This window comes from Drosophila mauritiana, chromosome 3L (assembly GCF_004382145.1).
Source record: "Drosophila mauritiana strain mau12 chromosome 3L, ASM438214v1, whole genome shotgun sequence".
Classification (NCBI taxonomy): domain Eukaryota; kingdom Metazoa; phylum Arthropoda; class Insecta; order Diptera; family Drosophilidae; genus Drosophila; species Drosophila mauritiana.
The window spans coordinates 1,703,241-1,723,473 of NC_046669.1; the positions used below are offsets into that span (position 1 = coordinate 1,703,241).

Consider the following 20,233-nt stretch of genomic DNA (forward strand, 5'->3'; position numbering starts at 1 on the left):
TGATAATTTTGTCAGTTTCCTTCTGCCCTGAATTTCAAATAAAAACTCCACTCATTTAACATATTTAGACATGCAGCAATATATTTATTTTTGCAATTCACGGATTGTAAATATACGTCCAATACAGAGGCAAATATTTATTGTTTTGTTTTTCTTCGTTTTTTTTTTTTTGCTTTGAAAAAGTTTACTACTTTCGTTTCGAATACACGTAGAAACTGGAGGAAACATAAAAGGCTGGTTATTATGCAATTCTGGGTAGCAAGAGTATCTTAAACTTTTTGGTATTTCAATTGTATCTATGTTCGTTACAAGTTACAGACATTCAATATGGAAAATGTGTGCTGTTCGATTACTGGAAGCTAAGCTTTTTTTCTGCTCTTCAGGCGCAAGTTGCTCAGATTACTGTGACAATATTCTCGATTAGATATCTTCTTCGGCGACCTGACGCGTAGCCAATTCTCAAACTGAAACGTCAAAATCTAAGATACTTTCTCATTGGGGTGTTGATAAATAAATGCAAAAACTAGAAATGGTTCATAGTCATGTTGATAAATATGTATTGCAAGGTGCTATTGTTGATCAAAGGTTCATTGTGGCATAGGTTCTTAAATAAGCATTAAACTGTTTGACTTAGAGACTAAATTATCGAAAATAATGGTGTAAATATATATTTTTGTTTGCTTTTTTTTGTGTTTTGTTGGTTTTTAGAAATATACTTTAAATTGTAAGACATATGCTCAGGCGCCACTAAACAAGACAATAAAGGCTCTTTAGTTCTGGAACAGCGTTCGCGTAAAGTCTATGTAGTCCAGGGCATCCTTGATGGGCTGGCCAGAGCGCGGTTCCGAGAAGGGTTTCATGCGCTGCACGCAGTAGTCCGCCATGTCCTTGGTGAGGTTCTGTGGCAAGGAAGCAAAGATGTTAGAAGTGGCATGGGCTAAAACTTTTCGTAATCGAGGACTATTGAACTTACGCAGTAGAGCTCCTCCTTGGTGACGTAGGGGCGGTCGGCAGCGGTGATGGCGCGGAAGGCATTCTCGATTTCCTCGTAGGATTGAACGTTCTCCGTCTCCTTGGAGATCATGAACGCGATGTATTCCTGCAGGGAGACGTAGCCATCGCGGTTGGGGTCGACCACATCGAGAATTGCTTCGAACTCCGGGTCGGGCTGTCCCTCCTCCACCATGGGCAGGTCGTAGCCGAGGGCGCGCAGGCAGGACTTGAACTCCTGGTGGTTGAGCTTTCCGCTCTTGTCCTTGTCGAAGTGCTTGAACATCATCGAGAACTCCTTGAGTGAGTCCTCGGAGACGCCCGAGTGGTTGCGTGCCTGGATCTGTTGCTCTAAGTTGTGCTGCATCCGCATAGACAGCTGGTCAAGCTGATCCCACTGTTGGGCCAGGCCAACCGTCGAGTGTTCCGTGTAGCGGTTATCCAGGATAAGGTGCTCCTCCAGCAAGGCTCCCAGCTCCTCGATCTTCTTGAGGTCAACGCGACGGGCGCGCACCTCGGTGGCCTTGACACGAAGCGCCTCCAGTTGCTGTTCCAGGGAACCGGAGCCTTCCATCATGGACGTTCTGCGAAATTCGCGATGTGGGGATTGGTTGAGAGTTGGCGGATAAAAAGCGTTCGTTAGTAGGGCACAATATCGAGTTAGGTCTCAAACAAATCGGAACGTTACAATGATATAATGCAATAAGAGAAGCAAATCTTGTTAGAGGGTCTGTTACGGGCAGCGAATATTTTTCTGGATTTTCTGGATTCGGGCTTGCAACTAGTTTGTCTTCCCTTTGTTTTTGGTTTGTACATATTTACACGTGTCGGTGGGAATTTGGCGGGCCCGAGTGTTTTGAACGGTTTTGGGTCAGGTTTAGTGTAGTTAAGATTGGTTGTTCTTTGAGTTCAGCAACTAATAATGACGAAAGTTGTCTAATTGCTAGAAGCGAGTTAAAATAAGAAAAGCGCCAAAGGAACGTTTAAATTGTAATTGAAAAATGCTACTAGATTTGTTTAAACTCTTCGATTGAACGGAATAAATATGAACATAATTTTTGTTTTCGATTGCTACATATTTCTGTATGCTACAACAGTATTTTGATCTCGATTCGCATGCTAAAGAGTTCAGATTCGTTAATTTTGAATAAGATTAGGTGAGACCAAAGGATTAATGGAGAATCGAAACAGTACGTTGACGATAGACACTCAGATCGGGATCGGGTGGGTCAGTGCTCTCGCTAATGCAACTAACTAAAACTAGGCCTTAGTCGTCGCTCAATCTTATCAGTGTGGCTATATACGAGTATTTACAAGCCCTTCGCTCAAGGGGCAAGCAAGAGTTACGGAGAACATGGCCATTCCCAAAGGTTAGTGGAGGCGCAGCGAGATTGGGAGCACAGCTCCAATGCGAGTTAAGGAACCAAAAAGATCACAACAGAAAATAAGAGTTCAATCGCAGAATCAAGCCTGCTCGCTTAATTACCCTTGACGGTTATAACCCAGCATATAATATCTAGAAAATAGAATGGATCTTTCAGTTACGTAGTATTTCATGGGGTTAGAGTCGCGACCACGAGACTTGTTTTCGGATTTGTGTGGATTGGGATGGGTACATGGATTCGATCCGAATAAAACCAACACACTTCTGGATGGAGTGTCCCACATTGGGGAAAGCCTTAGCCCCCACTCACCTTGTCTCTGTTAGCCACTGGTGGAAAAGATTGGCGTGCTTGGCAAACTCCTTGCGCAGCTTGTCGTTCTCCTCCTGCCGCTTGGCCTCCTTGGCAAGTTCCCCATCGCGTTCCTCTATGATCTTTTGCAGATTACGCCAGGTCTCCTCAAGAGCTTCCATGGTGAACCACGTGTAGGGGTTGGGTCCAACATTAAAGCTCTTGATCTTCTGGTCGAGTGCTGCCAATGCCTTGAAGTCAGCTTCGGCCGACGAAAGGGACGCCTGGAATTGGGCATGGGCGTCGCGCAGGGCGCGGATTTCTTCGATCGAATTGCAGCGAACAGGATCTGTGAGATCCTCCTCGGCATTTTCGAACCAAGAATTGAAGGCCGAAGCTTTCTTGGCAAATGTCAAGTAGAGTTCCTCGATCTGGCGGAACTGCTCCTGCATGGCCAACAGTCGATCCTTGCGCGTGTTGGAGGCGTCGCGCAACTTCTGCCACCTGGCAATCACGTCTCCGTGACGCTTTAGGATTGCCGGCGACTGGGCGTGGCTGGCATTGATCAGTTGGTCCTTAAGTGCCGTGATGTTGTGGATGCCCTCCTGCTCGAAGGCATTGAGACCTTAACAGATGGCAATCGTTATTACAATGTGAATTAAGACAAAATCTCAGCTGATCTTACCTGCATCGAATGTCTCCTGCTTGGTCAACAGCGTCTGCACGGTGGACAGGTCGCGTCCGAACTCATCGGAGCGCACATAGTTCTCCTTGTCGTCGATCCAGCTCTCGACCACATCGGCCTTCCACATAAACTGCAGATAGGCCGAGTTGTCCAGCAGGGCTCCCTTGCGGCGGGCAGCCAGGGCGGACAGGTTGTCCAGTTTCAGGCGCAACTGCTGGCAGCGTTGCGCAATGGACTCTCCGTGGTGGTTCTTGGCCTCCACCAACTCACTGCCCTGGTCGCAGATCAATGAGCAGCGGTCCTTGTGGGCAGTGAAGTCCGTCTCGAAGGCGTCGTGCTTCTTCAGTAGACCCTGAACGGCGGCCATCGAGTCGCCGTAGTCCTCCACAGAGAGCAGCTGTTGCTTCTCGGTGATCCAGGCCTCCTCCTCCTCCACCTGAGCGAGGAATTGCTGATAGGTCAGCGACTCATCCAACTTCTGACCTCGCGTAGCAGCCAGGTTCTTTAGCTCGGCCCAGGCCTGGTTGAGAGCCTTCAGGCGCTGTTCAATTTCGGGCACACCGAGATTGGACACGTCCATGAGCTTCTCGCCAGCCTCTTGCACAGCTTGAATGGCCGGCTCGTGAGAGCCCAATTCAGCTTCTAGGCGCTTGTGCTTCTTCTTGAGGTTCTGGACACCGGTCAGATCGCGACCGTAGTCGTCGGAGCCGACAAGCAGCTTCTTCTCCTTGATCCAGCTCTCTTCGTCGGCGATGTCGCGGAAGAATTGGTGCAGGGTCAGAGCCTCGTTGAGACGGGCTTGGCGATGGGCCGCCAGGTTGCAGATGCGCTCGTAGCGCTCATTGATGCTTTGACGCTTCTCCTGGATGCCGGCAGTATCGAACTGGCCGCTCTCCACCAAGGAATCGGCCTGGTTGTTCATGTCCTTGATGCGGTCTTCGTGCGCCACGATATCCGCCTCGACCAACTGATGCTTCTTCATGAGGTTTTGGACAGAGGCCAAATCCTTACCAGAATCCTCAGTGGTCAAAAGACTCTCGACCTCGCCCAACCAGAAGTCCAAATCCTTGACAGCAGCGATATAGGTGCGCTGCTTGTTCGCCTCCTTCAGCTTCAGCGACTTCTCGGTAGTCTTATGGGTCAGGTACTCCCACTGATCAGCGATCTGCGTCAGCCGCTTCTGCACCGCGTCCTCCGACCCGCTGCACTGCTTCTTATCGATGAGGTTTCCGCCCATGGCTAGCACGCTCTGGATGCGATCGGCATTAGCCGCCAGCTCCGCCTCGAAGGCCTGGTGCTTCTGGTGCTTCGACTGAATATTGGCCGGGTCCTTGTAGCTCTCTTCGGTGGCCAGCTGCAGCTTCTCTGCGATCCAGTTCTCAATCTCATCGGCATCGCGCGAGAACTGCTGCAGTGTCTGCTCGTCTCCCAAACGGGATCGCTTCTCGATCAGACCCTCCTTGAGATGGCGCCAGCGCTCTAGCACTTGCTTGCGCTTCTCGTCCACCAAATTGGAGGCATAGTGGTTCTGGGCGATCAACTGATCCGCCACCGTCTGCAGAGCAGCAATCTTCTGCTCGTGGCCGTTAATGGCCTTGTCGAAGTCCTCGTGCTTCTTGATCAGTGCCTCCACGTTTCCGCCGGCATTGGCATCATCATCGGCATTGAGGAAGGCCTCGCGGGCTGACATCCAGGACTCGGCCAACTCGCAGTCACGCATGTAGAGCTGCAGATCCAAGTTCTGCTCCAGCTGCAGGCGGCGCTCGGTCCATGCCTTCTCCAAGTCCTCGCGGGCCTTGGCCAGGTCCTCGATTTTCTCCTTGATTTCAGGCGACGCATAGTGGTTGGCCTGCAGTAGCTCGTTTCCGAACTGCTCGAAGGCGCCGAAAGTTCCGGCGCGCGCATCGATCTCCGTGCGGTGTTCCTGGGGAAATTCATGGGGAAATCAGATTAGTTTGGGTCATGGATTTTGCTTTGGTAACGCCGTGTTAGAACAACATTGCAACGCTGGCAGGCTGGCCATTGAGGATCGATTGCTGCAGCGTCAAATTAGTCAATAGTAATAAACGTAGAACGAAGTTAAACTGAACAAATCGGTGGATAAACTGGATGAAACGTGAACGGAGCTTGGATGTGTGACGATGATGAAAGGATGGCACAGAAAACTGTATAAGTTCATTAGGTTATACATGTGTAAAGCTTTAAAGATTAGTCAAATCACATTTTTAATTACTTGTAATAAATAGATCTCAAATATTCAACATAAACCAACTGATCGAATCAAAGTTCACATCTTCATCGAGCTCTCTGGTGTAGCTCTAAATTGATGCAAACAAAAATGTATTTTTTAAGTTTAATTATTTATATTTAAAGTTATATTTTCGGAAGACCCATTCTCGCGAATGCAGTAAACTTTATCTGGACACTAGGAATTGAGTGATATGTGCTGATGAAGGCCCGATGTGTGTAAGCAATATTAGATAAGATAACAAGAAACCGATTGAGTTACTAATATAACACAACGAGTGAGTGTAAGGGAAAGCTGAAGCCGTAGATATGGTCTGATATTTGTACATGAAGGGTATTCCCACTGATCGACATAAAGATAAAGAAGGAATTTCGAGTACCCTCCGATATATATATGAATTGGAATGGATGATACGAGTATGTGATAATCACAGGCGAGCAACACATAAACACAACGAAACACGGATCTGGGGAGATGGTGGTAAGCGAAGGAACTACCTCGTCGCCGGATGGAGATGCGATGCTGGAGGTCGAGGCGGCGGCTCCAGGAGCCGAGCTGATGCCCAATGTGAACCCAATCTCGGCACGGCGTGCCTGCGATGGGTGTCGTATTTGTTTGATTGATTGTTTATTGGGGAGTTGGAATGTAGAAACACGACCATGATGGGGATTTGGATGTTGTCATGAACCGTGAACCGTGGCAGTTGTTGTTGTCGATTGTTTGTTGTTCGTTTATGACATGACACGAACCAAAAAATCAAAACCAAAAAGACAGGATATAGTCAAGAGATGTAAAAATATAAAGGACCAAACAGTCTGCATTTTAAACATGGCTTAGACTTATCAAGGAGATCCTAGTTAACGTGTGTATTTATATTCCTCAACGAAATCCATACCTGATGACGCTCGATCAGAGCCTCGGCTCCTGTGACATCGTTGGCCAGCTCGTCGGACGTGACCAGGCTCATCATCGAGTTGATCCAGGCCAGCAGATCGCGGTAGTCGCTGAGGAAACGCTGCAGATCGTACGAGTCCAGCAGCTTCTCCTTGCGGGCGGTGGACTTAGTGATTATCTGGTCCCACATCTCGTTGATCTCCTTCTGCTTGGCGTACGTCTGCTCGGCGGTGTCCGGGTGCGACTGCATCAGTCTGTTTGCGGTTTCGTCCAGCTGGCGGATCTTGTCCCGCAAAGCGGCCAAGTCGCGTTCCACGCCCTCGTGCTTGCGCTGCAGAGTCTGGACACTACGCAGGTCCTTGCCCAAGTCGTCGTTGTTCAGGGCATTGGCCTTCTCAGCGATCCAATCCTTGGTCTCGTCAATGTCACGATGGAAGCGTTGCACCTCATGGGCGGAGCCCAGTTGGCTGGCCTTCTCAGCGGTTAGGGTCTGCAGGTTGTTCCACTTTTCGTTCAGGTCTTGCATCTGGGTTTGGATCTTCAGGGCGGCCTCGGTCTGACCCAAAGAAGTCAGCTGCACGGCAATCTCGTTCATGTTGGCCAGACGCACTTCGTTGGCCTTCAGGTCGTCGTTGAAGTCGTCGAACTTCTTCTGGAGCACCTCCACCTCCTCCAGATCCTCTCCCACAACATCAGCGATCTGAGCGTGGTTCTCCTTGTCCCGGATCCACTGGGCCAAGTCGGCAGCCTCGCGAACAAGGACGTACGCCTTCACAGTCTCGTTCAGCTTGTTCTGGCGCTCGCGGGCGAGGGCCAGCAAATTGTCGTACTGCGAGTTGATCTGGTTCTGGCGCTTGGCAATCGAATGATTGTCCACTAGGTTCTGCTGCGAGGCACTCAATCCGGCGTCAATCTTCTTGATGTAGGCGGCCGGGACAAAGCCCTGACGGTCGTTGACCTCCACCTTCCACCAATCCTTGTTGTTCGAGTTCAGCAGGGTCAGAACATCGCCCTTCTTCATCGAGACCTCACGAGGGGATTTCTCCGTGTAGTCGTAGAGGGCAACCACGCACTCCTTGCCGGTGATGTCCACTACAGGGGTCTCCTGCTGGCGGCAGTTCTTGGCCTGCTCCTGCAGTGCCTGAATGGTGTTGCCAAAAGCCTCTAGATCGGAGACCAGAGCCTCGTGCTTCTTGAGCAAAGCCTCCGAGGAATCCTCGTCCTTACCATAATCACTGCCAGTTGCAATCGGTTCCTTTTCGCGCATCCACGACTCAGCTTCGTTGGCGTCGGCAAAGTACTGGTGGGCTTGGAGGGAGTCATCCAGATCCTGCTTTCGCTGGCTGGACTTCTCCTTCAGCGTGTTCCACTGCTCCTGGAGTGCCTCCAAACGCTGACGGATGTCGTCGCTGGCGAAGGGCTGATCCTTCAGCATGTTCTCTCCCGAACTGATCACATTCAGCAGCCTGGCCTCATGGTTGTTGATCTCGGCCAGCACAGCCTGGTGTTTCTTGATCAGGTTCTGCACACCAATCAAGTCACGACCGCGGTTCGTGGATGCGGCTATGGGTTCCTTCTCACGGATCCAGGCAGCCTCGTCCTCCAAATCGCGGAAGAGCTGCTGCACCTGAAGCGAGTCAAGAAGGTGTTGTTTCCTTTCGCCCATGGGTGCAGCTAGGGCGGCATAGCGAGCCGACAGATTGCCCTCCTTGTTGCGAATGTTGTCCGCGTCAAAGTGACCGGATTCAATGAACTTGTTGGCGGCCACCTTGATGCTTTCAATGCGATCCTGGTGAGCCATCACGTCGGCCTCCAGCAGGGCGTGCTTCTTCTGCAAATTCTGAACGGAGGTCAGGTCTTTGCCGTGATCCTCCGACAACAGCTGACCCTCGATCTCGCTAAGCCACAGCTCAATGTCCTCAATGGTGCGGTTGAACTGCTGCTGTTGGCATGCCTCATTGAGCTTGGTTCCCTTTTTATCGGAAGCCTGGACGAGGGTCTCCCACAGGACGACGATCTCCTGCATGCGTGTGTTGATCTGGTCGGCAGCATAGTGCTGCTTCTCGATCAGCTCGGTGCCCACGTTGGTGATGTCCTCGATGCGCGACTTGTTGGCATTCAGCTCGTGCTCGAAGTTCTGGTGCTTCTGCATCTTTCCGTTGAGGTTAGTAGGATCCAAATAGCTGTCATCGGTGGCAAACTTCAGCTTCTCGCTAATCCAGCCCTTGGTCTCGTCGCAATCGCGCTCGAACTGCTGGTAGCGGTTCGAATCCTCCAGCAATTGGCGGCGCTTGGACGATTTTTCCTGGAGAGCAGCTCGCCGGGCTAGGAGCATTTGACGGCGCTGGGCCACATCATCGGCGGCATAATGCTGACCATCGATCAGTTTAGTGGCAAAGATATCCAGAGCCTTGATCTTCTCCTCCTGGGCAGCCAGACTCTTCTCGAAGTCCTCGTGCTTCTTAATTAGCGCCTCCACAGAGTCGAGCGAGTCGCCAAGGTCCTCGTTAGCCAGGAAGGCCTCCTGCTTGGCCATCCAGGTGTCAGCCTGCTCCGTATCGCGGTAGAATAGTTGCAGATCCATGCACTGCTCGTACAGGATGCGACGATCCTCCCACAGCGAAAGCAGCGAGCTCTTGTCATTTTCCAGAGCGGCCAGCTTTTCCTGGATTTCGGCGGCGGCGTAATGCTCACGCTCCAGCAGCTTCTGTCCAGATTCAGTGGTCAGCTTGAAGCTATCCTCACGAGCGTCGATCTCGCCCTTGTGCTCCTGGTGACGTTCCAGGAGAGCCTCTGCTCCAGCCACATCTTTGGCCAGCTCATCGGCCGAGATGATGGCCTTCATGCCATTGATCCAGGATACGAGGTCGCGGAAATCGGCGAGGAAACGGTGCAGGTAGTAGGACTCATCTAGCTTCTGCTTGCGCTCGCGGGCCTTTGTGGTGAGACTCTGCCAGTAATTCGCAATCTCGGCCTGTTTGTCACGGATCTGGTCACTGTGATCGGCGTGAATGGAACACAACCGCTGGGCCTCGGCTCCCAGTGTGGAAACCTTATCCTCCAAGGCGGCCAAGTCTCGCTCCACTCCTTCGTGCTTGCGCTGCAGCGCCTGAACACTGGCCAAATCGCGGCCATAATCATCGGACGACAGGACCACATCCTTCTCGGCAATCCAGGCGACGGTTTCGTCGGCATCGCGATTGAAACGCTGGATCTCGTGGGCTCCGAATAGCTTCTCTTGGCGCACAATAGCTAACTGCTTAAGGCGCTGCCAAGCCTCGTTTAGCTCCTCCTTGCGCTTGGTAATCGTGTCGCGCTCGGGATGACCATCTTGCACCAACTTATCGGCCAACTGGTTGACCTCAGTCACGCGATACTCCTGGGAGGCCATGTCCTTCTGAAACTCATCGAACTTGCGCTGCAGAACCTCCACATGTTCCAGGTCTTGGCCGAACTCGTCGGCGGTGACAAAGGTCTCCTTGTCCTTAATCCAGAACATCACCTCCTCGCACTGGCGCAGGAACTGCACCAGGACGAGAGCCTGCTGCAGCTTTAGACCCTTCTCGGCCAGACGGCTAAGAAGCAGCTCCCACAACTTGTGCAGCTCGTCAAGGCGAACCTGAATCGACTCGGAGGCAAAATGTTGCTGGTTGATCATCTCCTGGCCAGTGTTGTCCAGCGAGACAATGGCGTTGCTGTGCGCCGACACCTCCGCCTCGAACGCCTGGTGCTTCTGGATTTTGGCCTGCAGGTTGGTCGGATCGCGGTAGCTCTCCTCGCTGGCTGCCTGCAGCTTCTCGTGGATCCACGACTCCAACTCGTCAGCATCGCGCTTGAAGTACTGGAAGCGGCGCGAGTCCTCGAGCTTTTCACGCTTCTGGCGCGTCTCGATCTTGAAGTCATTGTAGCGGGACAAAACCTGCTCACGTCGCTCCTGGATGTCCTCGACTGTCTCGAGGATCTTCACCTCTTTGGGTGTAAAGTTCTCCATTTCGCTGGTTCGTTTACTTGCCTAATTGCTTGAGTGTTTCGTTCGTTTTGATATTGAAAAGCTGTAAAGGTGTTACGCAATTAATGAAAATTGTTGTTTTGGTTTCTTTGCGAACTTTACCTTAAGTTGCTCTGGGCGCTGGTTTGTTTTTAATTTAATACTGCGGCTGCTGCTTCCCCTTCATCAAATGTTTGACCGTGCCCAACTGTAAAGAAAATGAAGGGGGAACAATTAGTTTAATTCGGTTTAATCAGCTTCAATACGAACGCAGTCAATTACTTAATTGTTGGGTCATTCGTAAATTGGGAAACACAAAATCATGAAACTGAATGGCTGACTAGCGTACTACAAGCTTTACTCTCCTCAACGTTGATTTTATATTTCATTCTTATTTCGTAATATTTTATCTCGCCGCGACTTTGTTCCCAAGTATTAATTAGTCGTTTAATGAAATTAATTATTTTTTTTAAGAGTTGTATGCAAATACCACCTTCTGTAAAATATTAAAACTTTTTGACTGGCTCGGCAACAATCGTAAAATTCTCGACTGTTGCTCAGGTCGATGATCACATCGATCGACAACCTCGTCCCCTTATGGTGGCCTCAGTGCTCGCACACACCAACCAAACTAAAAGCGCGAATGTGACGCATTCTCGCGCTGATTAGTTTCCATCAGCTAACGCTATCTTATCGGGTACATAGTGTGGACCCCGTTTCCATTTCATTTCCAGCAGACACATACAAAAAGGGAACACTTTATTCGAAACATAAAACGTTAAATGACATAACCAACAGTTTTAAACTTAAAAGTTATCCAGATCCCGCGATAAGTCGGCCAGCATCTCCATGAAGAGATGCGACTTGGCCTCGTCTTCGGGACTATCGCCAGAGGCGTAATGGGCCCCGGAATCCTTTCCGGACAGAGAGAGTTGTTGCAGAATGTCGGAAAGAATGGTCCACACTTTCGGCGACCAGTTCTCGGCAAAGAGCGGCATGAAGAGTTCGTTGAGATGATCGGCCCGTATAGCTCCCGACTGCAGCATGGATCTAAGGATCGCCTCCAGCATCCGAAAGTTGTCGGCATTGTTGCCCATCTCCTGCACAAAACTAATGCTCATCAAGCCGTCAAAGATTCCGGGTGAAGCTTCACTGGCCATAAGCTGCGGTGATCGCCACACCGAACAGCTGGCTGAAATTATATCCTTGTCGAGGAAATTCGGTTTTCTGGTGATGAGCAACTGGAGCAGATGAACTAATCCAGACCCAATGAGGTGATAGAAAACAGTGGGCATTTGAGGCAACAGGACCGCTTTTTGGGCTTTTCGAAGCAGCTCGGCCAGATCTTCATGACTGCCCACATATTCTGGCCGGAAGCTGAGGCAGTGCAACCACTGCTGGAGCTGATAGAGAAACTCCGACAGGCTGAATCCAATATCCGGACTGAGCTGCAGCTCACTGGACCCGCCGCCACCTGTAGCTGCTGCATCTGCCTTGTTCCTATTGGAGTTGCACACTTTGGTGGCTAACTCCTGAAGGTCGCCATGATAAAATGTAGACTGAAGCACGCTGGACTGGAGCCAATGTTGCAGCTGAGTCTGAGCTTGCACCCGGATTAAATGAGCATATGTAGACCGCAATACCGCATTGGTGCTGGCGGGCAGAAGGGCCTCCAGGGAGTGCCCTATGCGCCTGTCGAGCATTTGGTGCACATACTCCTTCCAACGCTGACACGCCTTCTGCCTAGCATCTTGAAAGATCTCATGCAGCTTCTGAAACACCTCCTCGCGCATCGTGGATTTAATCTCGTTGACTTTGGCATCCGCCGACGCCTTCGAGGGGAGCAGAATCTCTTGCTGGGCGTCCTTGACGACACACTTAAAACTGCGCTCCGTGACGAACTCGATCAACCTCCTGGTGGACGCGTTTTGGGAATGGAGAAAGGCATCGGCCAATTTGCGCTGCTGCTGCTCCGCGGGACTCAATTCGTTAGCCGCTATCGCTTCCTTGGAAATGGAACTGCTGTTCTGCTGCAACTGCTCCAACCGAGTGGTTATGTACCGGAACCGCCCACTTCTCGCTTGTCTGGAGGGCGTGATGCTCACCCGGAATTCCTGCAGGAAAGGGCAAGCCACGGGCAGAAGTTCGTCCAACAAGGGGGCGTGCGATTTATCGTGACACGAGAGGCCCTTTAGGCAAATATCCACAATTGACGAAATGCTTCCTACTCCGGCTTCCTGTGCCCGGTAATTGTAGTAGCTACTAACCAACTCCGGCTGTTCATCCAAAAGCCATCCAATGCAGCTTCTGGTTATGAACACAGCCGCGGGTTGCAATTTTTCCACACGTATGTCGGCATACAAACCGTACAGCAGCTCCAAAGTGGCCACGGCGTCCGGAAGGTGCAGGCTGACCAAGTCGAGCATCGCCAGGTATTGAACTAACCACGGAAGCGTGATCAGCAGCTTGCCCTGGCGCATGGAATGTTCCAGAATATCGCGGAGACTGAAGTCCGGACGAAAATGGTTACGAAGATGCAACTGCTGTGGACAAAGCTGTGGCGGCGTTGGGTTTCCATGTTGTGTGGTCCCGCTGAAGGGCATCACAGTTACGTAGCCCAAGAACTTGGCCAGGATTAGCATGTTGGCCATGGCCTGGACGCGAACAATGTATGGTCCCTGCTGAGCGGACTGCTCCTCGGCACCCACATCGTCAGTCAGCTGGAGCAGATCAAAGGTGGAGTCGTTGTGACGCATTAGTTGCACAAAGAGCTCCAGCTTCAGGTGCACCAAAAATGCCACCGAAGAACATCCGGCGATAAAGTCGCGAAAGAAGGCCTGCGTGCGGGGAAACTGATCTTCCACACTGGAACTGGATGTCACCAAGCGCTGTGCCAGTTTATTGTGCCTGAGGGGATCCAGCTTTAAGCCCAGTTCTTCGGGAGATTCGGTGGTCTCGGTAGCGGAGATCAATAATTGGTTGACAAATAATTTTGCCAAGTGCGTCATGTTAACTGGGTGTTCCGATGCCTTAACGATATCCTTAATACGGGGCCCTAGTTCGCTGGGAAAGTTGAAAACCCGATTCAGATGACTCACCTCCCACTGCTTAAGGGCTTTGTAAAAGAGATCCCTTTGGGATTTGAAGGCCCCGAACTCATTCTGCGAAGGAAAGTTATCACGCGAGTCCTTCTCCACGTGATAGTATACATTCTGCTGTGAGGACGAAGAGGTGTCCATAGTGAAGGGTGTGTTCAAATCCTGCCTCTGCTGACAGTGAGTTTCCAATTCTTGGACAACTCTTGGCGGCAGCAGGCTCAATCTCTCGTTTTGTAGCAAGACACTCAAAGTCCTTTTGTCAAGCTGCAGAAGTAACCTTTTCTGGGTCTCCAGCAGTTTGGCAGCAAAGTATACACAACTTTTGTGCTGGGTGAGTTCCTCCAAAGCACTGGGTACATCTGATTTGACGGGTGATTGGCCAACATCTCGCACATTCAGCAGATGGACCACAAAGCTAAGTTCACCTAGTACGTTGGGCACCAAATTGAGGTCCATCAACAGGCTGTAAATGGTTGACAGGAGCTGTAATTGATTGGCATTGGCCACACCCTCCAAGCTAAAGGCTTCCTCAGGGAAAACCTCATCTTCGGTCCTCTCCTGTTGACTGAAATTCACAGGCGCTTCGCTTTTGATTTCCTGCTTTTTGAGCAACAGGAACTTGCGAGCCTCCATTTCCAGGGCCGCTTCCTGGCTCCTATCAAAGATTTCGCTGTTTTGCGAGATTCGCCAAAAGTTATTTTCATTGCTAAAGGAACTGGTGTCCCCAAAAGAGGAGCTGGCCGAAGCATTCTTGCTGATGGTCATGGGTAAGACACGTCGCCGCGGTTTGGATTGCGGTGTGGCTCCTGCTCCAGTTCCTGAACTCAATGCTGAATGTTGATTTTGCTGCTGTTGCTGGGGGGTGATCTTTTTCTTAGATCGCTGATGGCTCTGGATAGGGGTGTTGACCAGAAAGTTGCCCAAGCAGATGCTGTGCCCTCCTCCTGCTCCCCCTCCGCCGCTTCTGTTGGGCGTGCTGCAAAACTGGGCGCCACTTCCTGGCGTTGATCTTCTGCTCTGCGGCTGCTGACGAGCCGGAGGAGTATTCGAAATGGAGGTCATACTGCAGCTGCTCCGGCTAAGGATCGAGGACTCATTGAGCTGCTGCTGTTCCTCCTCCTTGATCACATCGGCGACCGGAGGCTTGAGCTGATGGATGGGAGTCAAGGGAAATACGGGTGTCTCCGAGTTACGCGAATAGTAGTACTGTTTTGTGCTTTTACGCAGTGCACCTATAAAGTAGGTGGCGAAGTCCTCCAGGGTGCAGTTGCTCTGGTTATTACCCTTGCTGCCCTTTTTAAAATAGGCGACAAACTTCTGCTGCAGCTGGTGGTGCGGCACCTTCTCCAGTTGCGCAAGCAGCTGCAGCAGATGCCTCTCTTCCGGCTTCGTCATTTCTGTATCTGCCGCTTTGAGCTCTGCGGCCATGATCCGGTGATCTATTTTCTGTGCCTCAGCTCGAGCTATTTTTGACCTTTGGCCCTCCTCCAATCCCTCTCTCCCTTTTGTTTCCCTGCAACGGAAGAGGAGAGAAGGGAAATGTTGGCTCGGCTTTTGTGGGTTTCGTTTTCTAAGTTATTTTTAGACTTGTTTGGATGGGTTGAAGTTGCAGGATTTTCTTTTTTTTTCTGTTTAAACAGTATTTTTTCACACACTAAACTAAGTCAACGTAAACGACACGAAATATACTTAGAAGGTGACTTCATCACCTGATCATCAAATGATTTAATAATTTAATTTTGGTTATAAGTAAGTTAAATAGGGTTATAGTTAGGCGGGAAATTAGGAGGAATATATTTGTAGGTCAGGTTTGGAAAAACGCACATGTATGCTAAAAAAATTTGTAAAGGTATTTACCTAAACAATAAAAGAATAATATGTTACAGTAGTTTTCTAAAAGTATCTAGATATTGCATCAAAAATATTTTGTTCTTAAGGAATAATTGAATTTTCAAACTGAGTGATAGCCCATAAAATACCATTTCTAATAGTTTCCAATTATCAGTGCTAAAGTGATCCCAAAAAAGCAACTCAGATAAGAAAAGCAGGGAAATATCTGAAATTTTCAGCTACACTACACAGAAGGTAAAATGGTTAAGATTGGCCAAGAATGAATAATAGAGAAAAGCCAACGAGTCAATTCTTGTCATTAGGGTAACATGAAATACAATTAGCACTAAGATAAGGAAATCTGTAGAATCGCCCCTTTAGAAGGGGTCAGGTCAGCAGAGTAAGCAATGACATCATTTTGGGGAGAGGGTGGGTCAGCATGCAGAGAAACAAACAAACAACACACTTTGCCACAGGAAATTGAAATATATCAGAGGGAGATGGCAACAGCCCAGGGCTTGGCAGCCATACAAAGTTGGGGCTCACATACAAACACACAGGCTGGCAATTTAACTGTTTATCGCGGTGGCAAACAAAAACAACAACAGAAACGGCAAGTGCGAGAGATCCCACCTCAAAAAGAGAGCGAATAGAAAGAGACGGAGAGAGCGAAACATTAATTGAAGTGTCTATCAGAAAATAGCAGAGGATGACGTAATGCGTACGCTTTGGAATTATGAGCAATCAATGAAGAGGCACCAAAAATCAACTGGTACGAAAAAGTACTACGAACACGGAATCGCCTGGCGAGCAAACAAAAATATCCTATGCAAACACAGGCCGTCAAGAAAGTCAAGGACATTTCCCCACCCAAAACAGGTTTTGGCAAATGTAAGGCAAGCACTTTGCTTTTTTTTTTTACTCGTACTTAAATGTCTCGCAAACACAAACAAGCAAAGAGAGGGAGAGTGTGCTCTCCCGCTTTCTCTCTTCTGAAGTTGCCGCACCACCACCACCGCCCGATGACGTACACACACACAGCGTTCTCTACTCCTGCGTAACCGCACACACACATGCACAATTGGAGCACCAGATACTTTTTCTTAAGTTGCAATTCGAGTCTAGAATTTTGAAAGAAATTCAAAATTTCCATGACTAATCAAGCACTGGCATTGCACGGCATAGCTTTTCAGTTATGGCCAAGACTTTTCTCTCACTTTAGCCCCGTTAATTGGATTTTTGTGTTGCCTTCGAGGGTGTGGCGTTAACCCGAAAAATTTTCACTTTGCACGCACACCGAATTTTAATTGCATTTTGAACCCAACTAAAAGTGAGCTACGGACGAAAACGAAGGAGAAACTTACACTCTGATGACAATCTAATTGTTCACAGTAAATTTGTTAATTTAACTATTGATTTGCAGTAGTTATTCGTAATTTTCACGGAGCGCCTCTATTTCACGGGACCGCAGTTTTTTTCAATATGTCGGCCGATTGGCGCAGAAGATTGACATCAATATCGCGATTTCTATCGATGTCAATCGATTTTAAACATAGTTCTTATTCTGGTCGCTTTGGCGCTTTAGTCATGTCGTTATTTTTTTTGGTAGCGTAAGCCCACAGGCCATAGATGTAAATAAATTAAAAACAACAGGGGATTTCAATTCAATCTGGTTTACACATGCATGACTACTATTACTTAGCACGGCCCCAGAGTAAGCGGGGCTTGTTTTGGTATTATTCCGCAATATCACAGCGGTCACACTAATTTCCAGAGCAATCCAAAAAAAGGAAGCAGCCGAAAAAGAACAAAAACCTGCAGCATTTACATTCAAATATAAATCCGAAGCAAAATGGTGGACTACAGCAAGTGGAAGAACATCGAGGTGAGCCCACTGATGGGTGCCAACCCAAACAGTCCTAATCGGCACACTTCCTTTCAGATTTCGGATGACGAGGACGACACTCACCCGAACATAGACACGCCTTCCCTGTTCCGCTGGCGGCACCAGGCGCGCGTGGAGCGCATGGCGGAGATGGACCACGAGAAGGACGAGTTTAAGAAGAAGCGCCAGAGCTACCAGGCGCGCCTCATGGACGTCAAGGAGCGGATCTCAAAGAAGGATGGCGACGAGGAGGCTCTAAAGGTGGGTCTTTGCACCGGATGCACTGCTCACTTGTTGCTGATTAGCCTGGGCTGGGAACTGGGAATTCCCTGGGTTCTCAGTCCATCTAATTCAGACTTACAATTTATTCCTATTGTCAAGCTTAAGATCGACTATCATCCTAAGTGACCATCCATCTCTCATCGCGATGTTTAATCCCTAATTTGTATCGCCTACAGAAAGAGCTCGAAAAGATCGAGGCCGATGGCAAAGAGCTGGACCGTATCGAGAGCGAGATGATTAAGAAGGAAAAGAAAACACCCTGGAATGTGGACACCATCAGCAAGCCCGGCTTTGAGAAGACCGTGATCAACAAGAAGGCCGGCCGCAAGGCGGATGAGAATCTGTCCGAGGAAGAGCGAGAACAGCGCATGAGGCAATTCGTCAAGGAGAACGAGAAGCTCTGCAAACAGTATGGCATGCTGCGCAAGTACGACGATTCGAAGCGGTTTCTACAGGAGCATCTTCACCTGGTGGGCGAGGAGACGGCCAACTACCTGGTCATCTGGTCCATCAACCTGGAAATGGAGGAGAAGCACGAGTTGATGGCCCACGTGGCGCATCAGTGCATTTGCATGCAGTATATTCTGGAGCTGGCCAAACAGCTGGACGTGGATCCTCGCGCCTGTGTCAGCTCCTTCTTTTCGAAGATCCAGCACTGTCAGCCCGAGTACCGCGCGCAGTTCGACAGCGAGATCGAAGGTTTCAAAGGACGCATCCAGAAGCGTGCGCAGGAGAAGATCCAGGAGGCGATAGCCCAGGCCGAAGAGGAGGAGCGTAAGGAGCGCCTCGGACCTGGTGGTCTGGACCCAGCCGATGTCTTTGAATCCCTGCCCGATGTACGTTCTAGTGGTTCGCTGTTTGGGAATTACTTGGCTAACTTTTCATGTATTTGCTCCGCAGGAACTAAAGGCCTGTTTCGAGTCCCGCGACGTAGAGCTGCTGCAGAAGACCATTGCGGCCATGCCCGTGGACGTGGCCAAGCTGCACATGAAGCGTTGTGTGGACTCTGGTCTCTGGGTGCCCAATGCCGCTGACTTGGAGGGTGACAAGAAGGAGGAAGATGACTCGGGTGACGTCGCCGGTGGCGAGGAGAAGACCGACGATGCCAAGTCGGAGAGTGCGGCCAAGGAGGAGCCCATCTACACTGGCGTCAGCACCGAGGACGTTGACTGATCGCCGCCACGTTTCCATCTACACCATAGCTATAATCTTAATGTACTGTCCACAAGCATATTTCATCCATAGCCAGATCCTGCGTCAGTTGAGTTATTGTATATAATTTGAATAAATTCTCAGTAACACGTCAAACATTCTGTGAACACTTCTGCCAGCTGTTATACGCTTCGACTCCGAATAGAAACAATGAACCGGCCGGAGCTGGACTACTACGCGGTGCTGGATCAGCCCAGAGGCGCCACCAAGGAGCAGATTACTCTGGCCTACCGCCGCCTGGCCATTCGCCTTTGCCCACATCGCGACAAGAAGGACGAGCAGGACTTTGTGCCGCTGGCCCAGGAGGGTCGTCTCACGCACCTTTCACCAATGGGCGAGCCCAGGCAGTGGGCTTACGTCAACATGGCCTTCGATGTGCTGGGCAACGACCTGTACCGGGCCATATACGATCGCTATGGCGAGGCAGGTCTGTTCGAGGGCGTCATGCTGCCGAACGGATACTTTCCGCCCTATCAGTACGACGGCGACCACATGAAGGTCTACGAGCGGGTCTTCGGTAGCTACTCGCCGTATGCCAACGTGATCGATGCGATCTCCAATCCACCGAGCTTGTACGCCACGCGCCAGCATGGCATTGGGGTGCGTTCCAAGGACGCCAGCACGGAGAGGATTATCGAGCTGTCACTGGAGGAAGTACGCACTGGCTGCGTCAAGCTGATGAACGTGTGGCGCCAGGAGATCGTGGACGCCAAGGAGTCGCGGATGGAGAAGCGCAAGCACACCTTAAAGCTGAACATTGCCCCAGGAACCACGGCCGGAACTCGCTTCTGCTTTAAGGAAGAGGGCGATCGCTATCCGGCCACCATTCCGGGTGACATTATTTTCATTGCCGCGGACAAACCGCATCCGGACTTTGAGAGGAGGAACCAACACGACCTAGTCTATAGGCAGTCTATTGGCCTATGCCAGGCCTTCACTGGCTTCACGTTCTTCATTTGCACGCTGGACCGGCGTCAGTTGAAGGTGGTCATTACGGACGTAGTGCAGCCGGGATACACCAAAGTGGTTCCCCTCGAGGGACTGCCCAAGTGCCGCAATTTGGATGCAGTTACGGCCATCAAGGAAGCCAACAAGAAGGTGGAGCAGTTCGGGGATCTCATTATAGAATTTGATTGTAGGTTTTCCTTTTCGTTTGGGGTTTTCTTTTCTGATGTTTCTCTGTTTCTTCTGCAGATATCTTTCCCAAGTACTTGACTCCACATATGAAGCATATCACTCGCGAATTCTTCCGCGAATTCCGCAAGCTCGAAATAGAGCTGGAGGAGGAGGAGGAACGTAACATGGTTTGATGGCAGACACCTTATTGTTTTTCGGTATTTGGAACACAGTAAATTGTGCGTACAGAGGAAATAAATTCAAAATTTGTGTTTAAAATTATAGGTGTTGTTGGGTCTTTCAGTATATCCATATTACAGACTACATTTAAC

General features: G+C 50.0%; 4 protein-coding genes across 5 annotated transcripts; 2 read left to right on the forward strand and 2 right to left on the reverse strand.

Moving 5' to 3' along the window:
* Positions 1-158: 158 nt before the first annotated feature.
* LOC117141824 (spectrin alpha chain) lies at positions 159-16,861 on the reverse strand. Of its 2 annotated transcripts, XM_033305477.1 has the most exons (7): positions 16,771-16,861; positions 10,602-10,686; positions 6,492-10,542; positions 3,349-5,272; positions 2,685-3,288; positions 974-1,574; positions 159-899 (listed from the first exon to the last, which is right to left on the reverse strand). In XM_033305477.1, the coding sequence occupies exons 3-7, from the start codon at positions 10,479-10,481 to the stop codon at positions 771-773; spliced, it is 7,248 nt and encodes a 2,415-aa protein (XP_033161368.1). In that variant the 5' UTR covers positions 10,482-10,542; positions 10,602-10,686; positions 16,771-16,861; the 3' UTR covers positions 159-770. The 2 variants fall into 2 exon arrangements, with proteins under 2 accessions (XP_033161368.1, XP_033161369.1); XM_033305478.1 differs by lacking the exons at positions 159-899; positions 974-1,574 and adding an exon at positions 2,096-2,506.
* On the reverse strand, positions 11,221-16,856 carry LOC117141826 (protein disks lost). Its single transcript, XM_033305479.1, has 2 exons — positions 16,771-16,856; positions 11,221-15,089 (listed from the first exon to the last, which is right to left on the reverse strand). The coding sequence occupies exon 2, from the start codon at positions 15,002-15,004 to the stop codon at positions 11,285-11,287; it is 3,720 nt and encodes a 1,239-aa protein (XP_033161370.1). The 5' UTR covers positions 15,005-15,089; positions 16,771-16,856; the 3' UTR covers positions 11,221-11,284.
* Positions 16,862-17,159: 298 nt separating the features above from the next.
* Positions 17,160-18,881, forward strand: LOC117141830 (hsp90 co-chaperone Cdc37). Its single transcript, XM_033305485.1, has 4 exons — positions 17,160-17,291; positions 17,349-17,552; positions 17,750-18,409; positions 18,474-18,881. Exons 1-4 carry the CDS (start codon positions 17,259-17,261, stop codon positions 18,744-18,746), a joined length of 1,170 nt encoding a protein of 389 aa, XP_033161376.1. The 5' UTR covers positions 17,160-17,258; the 3' UTR covers positions 18,747-18,881.
* On the forward strand, positions 18,882-20,183 carry LOC117141831 (dnaJ homolog subfamily B member 13). The gene is made up of 2 exons (XM_033305486.1): positions 18,882-19,920; positions 19,980-20,183. The coding sequence occupies exons 1-2, from the start codon at positions 18,936-18,938 to the stop codon at positions 20,093-20,095; spliced, it is 1,101 nt and encodes a 366-aa protein (XP_033161377.1). The 5' UTR covers positions 18,882-18,935; the 3' UTR covers positions 20,096-20,183.
* Positions 20,184-20,233: the final 50 nt, after the last annotated feature.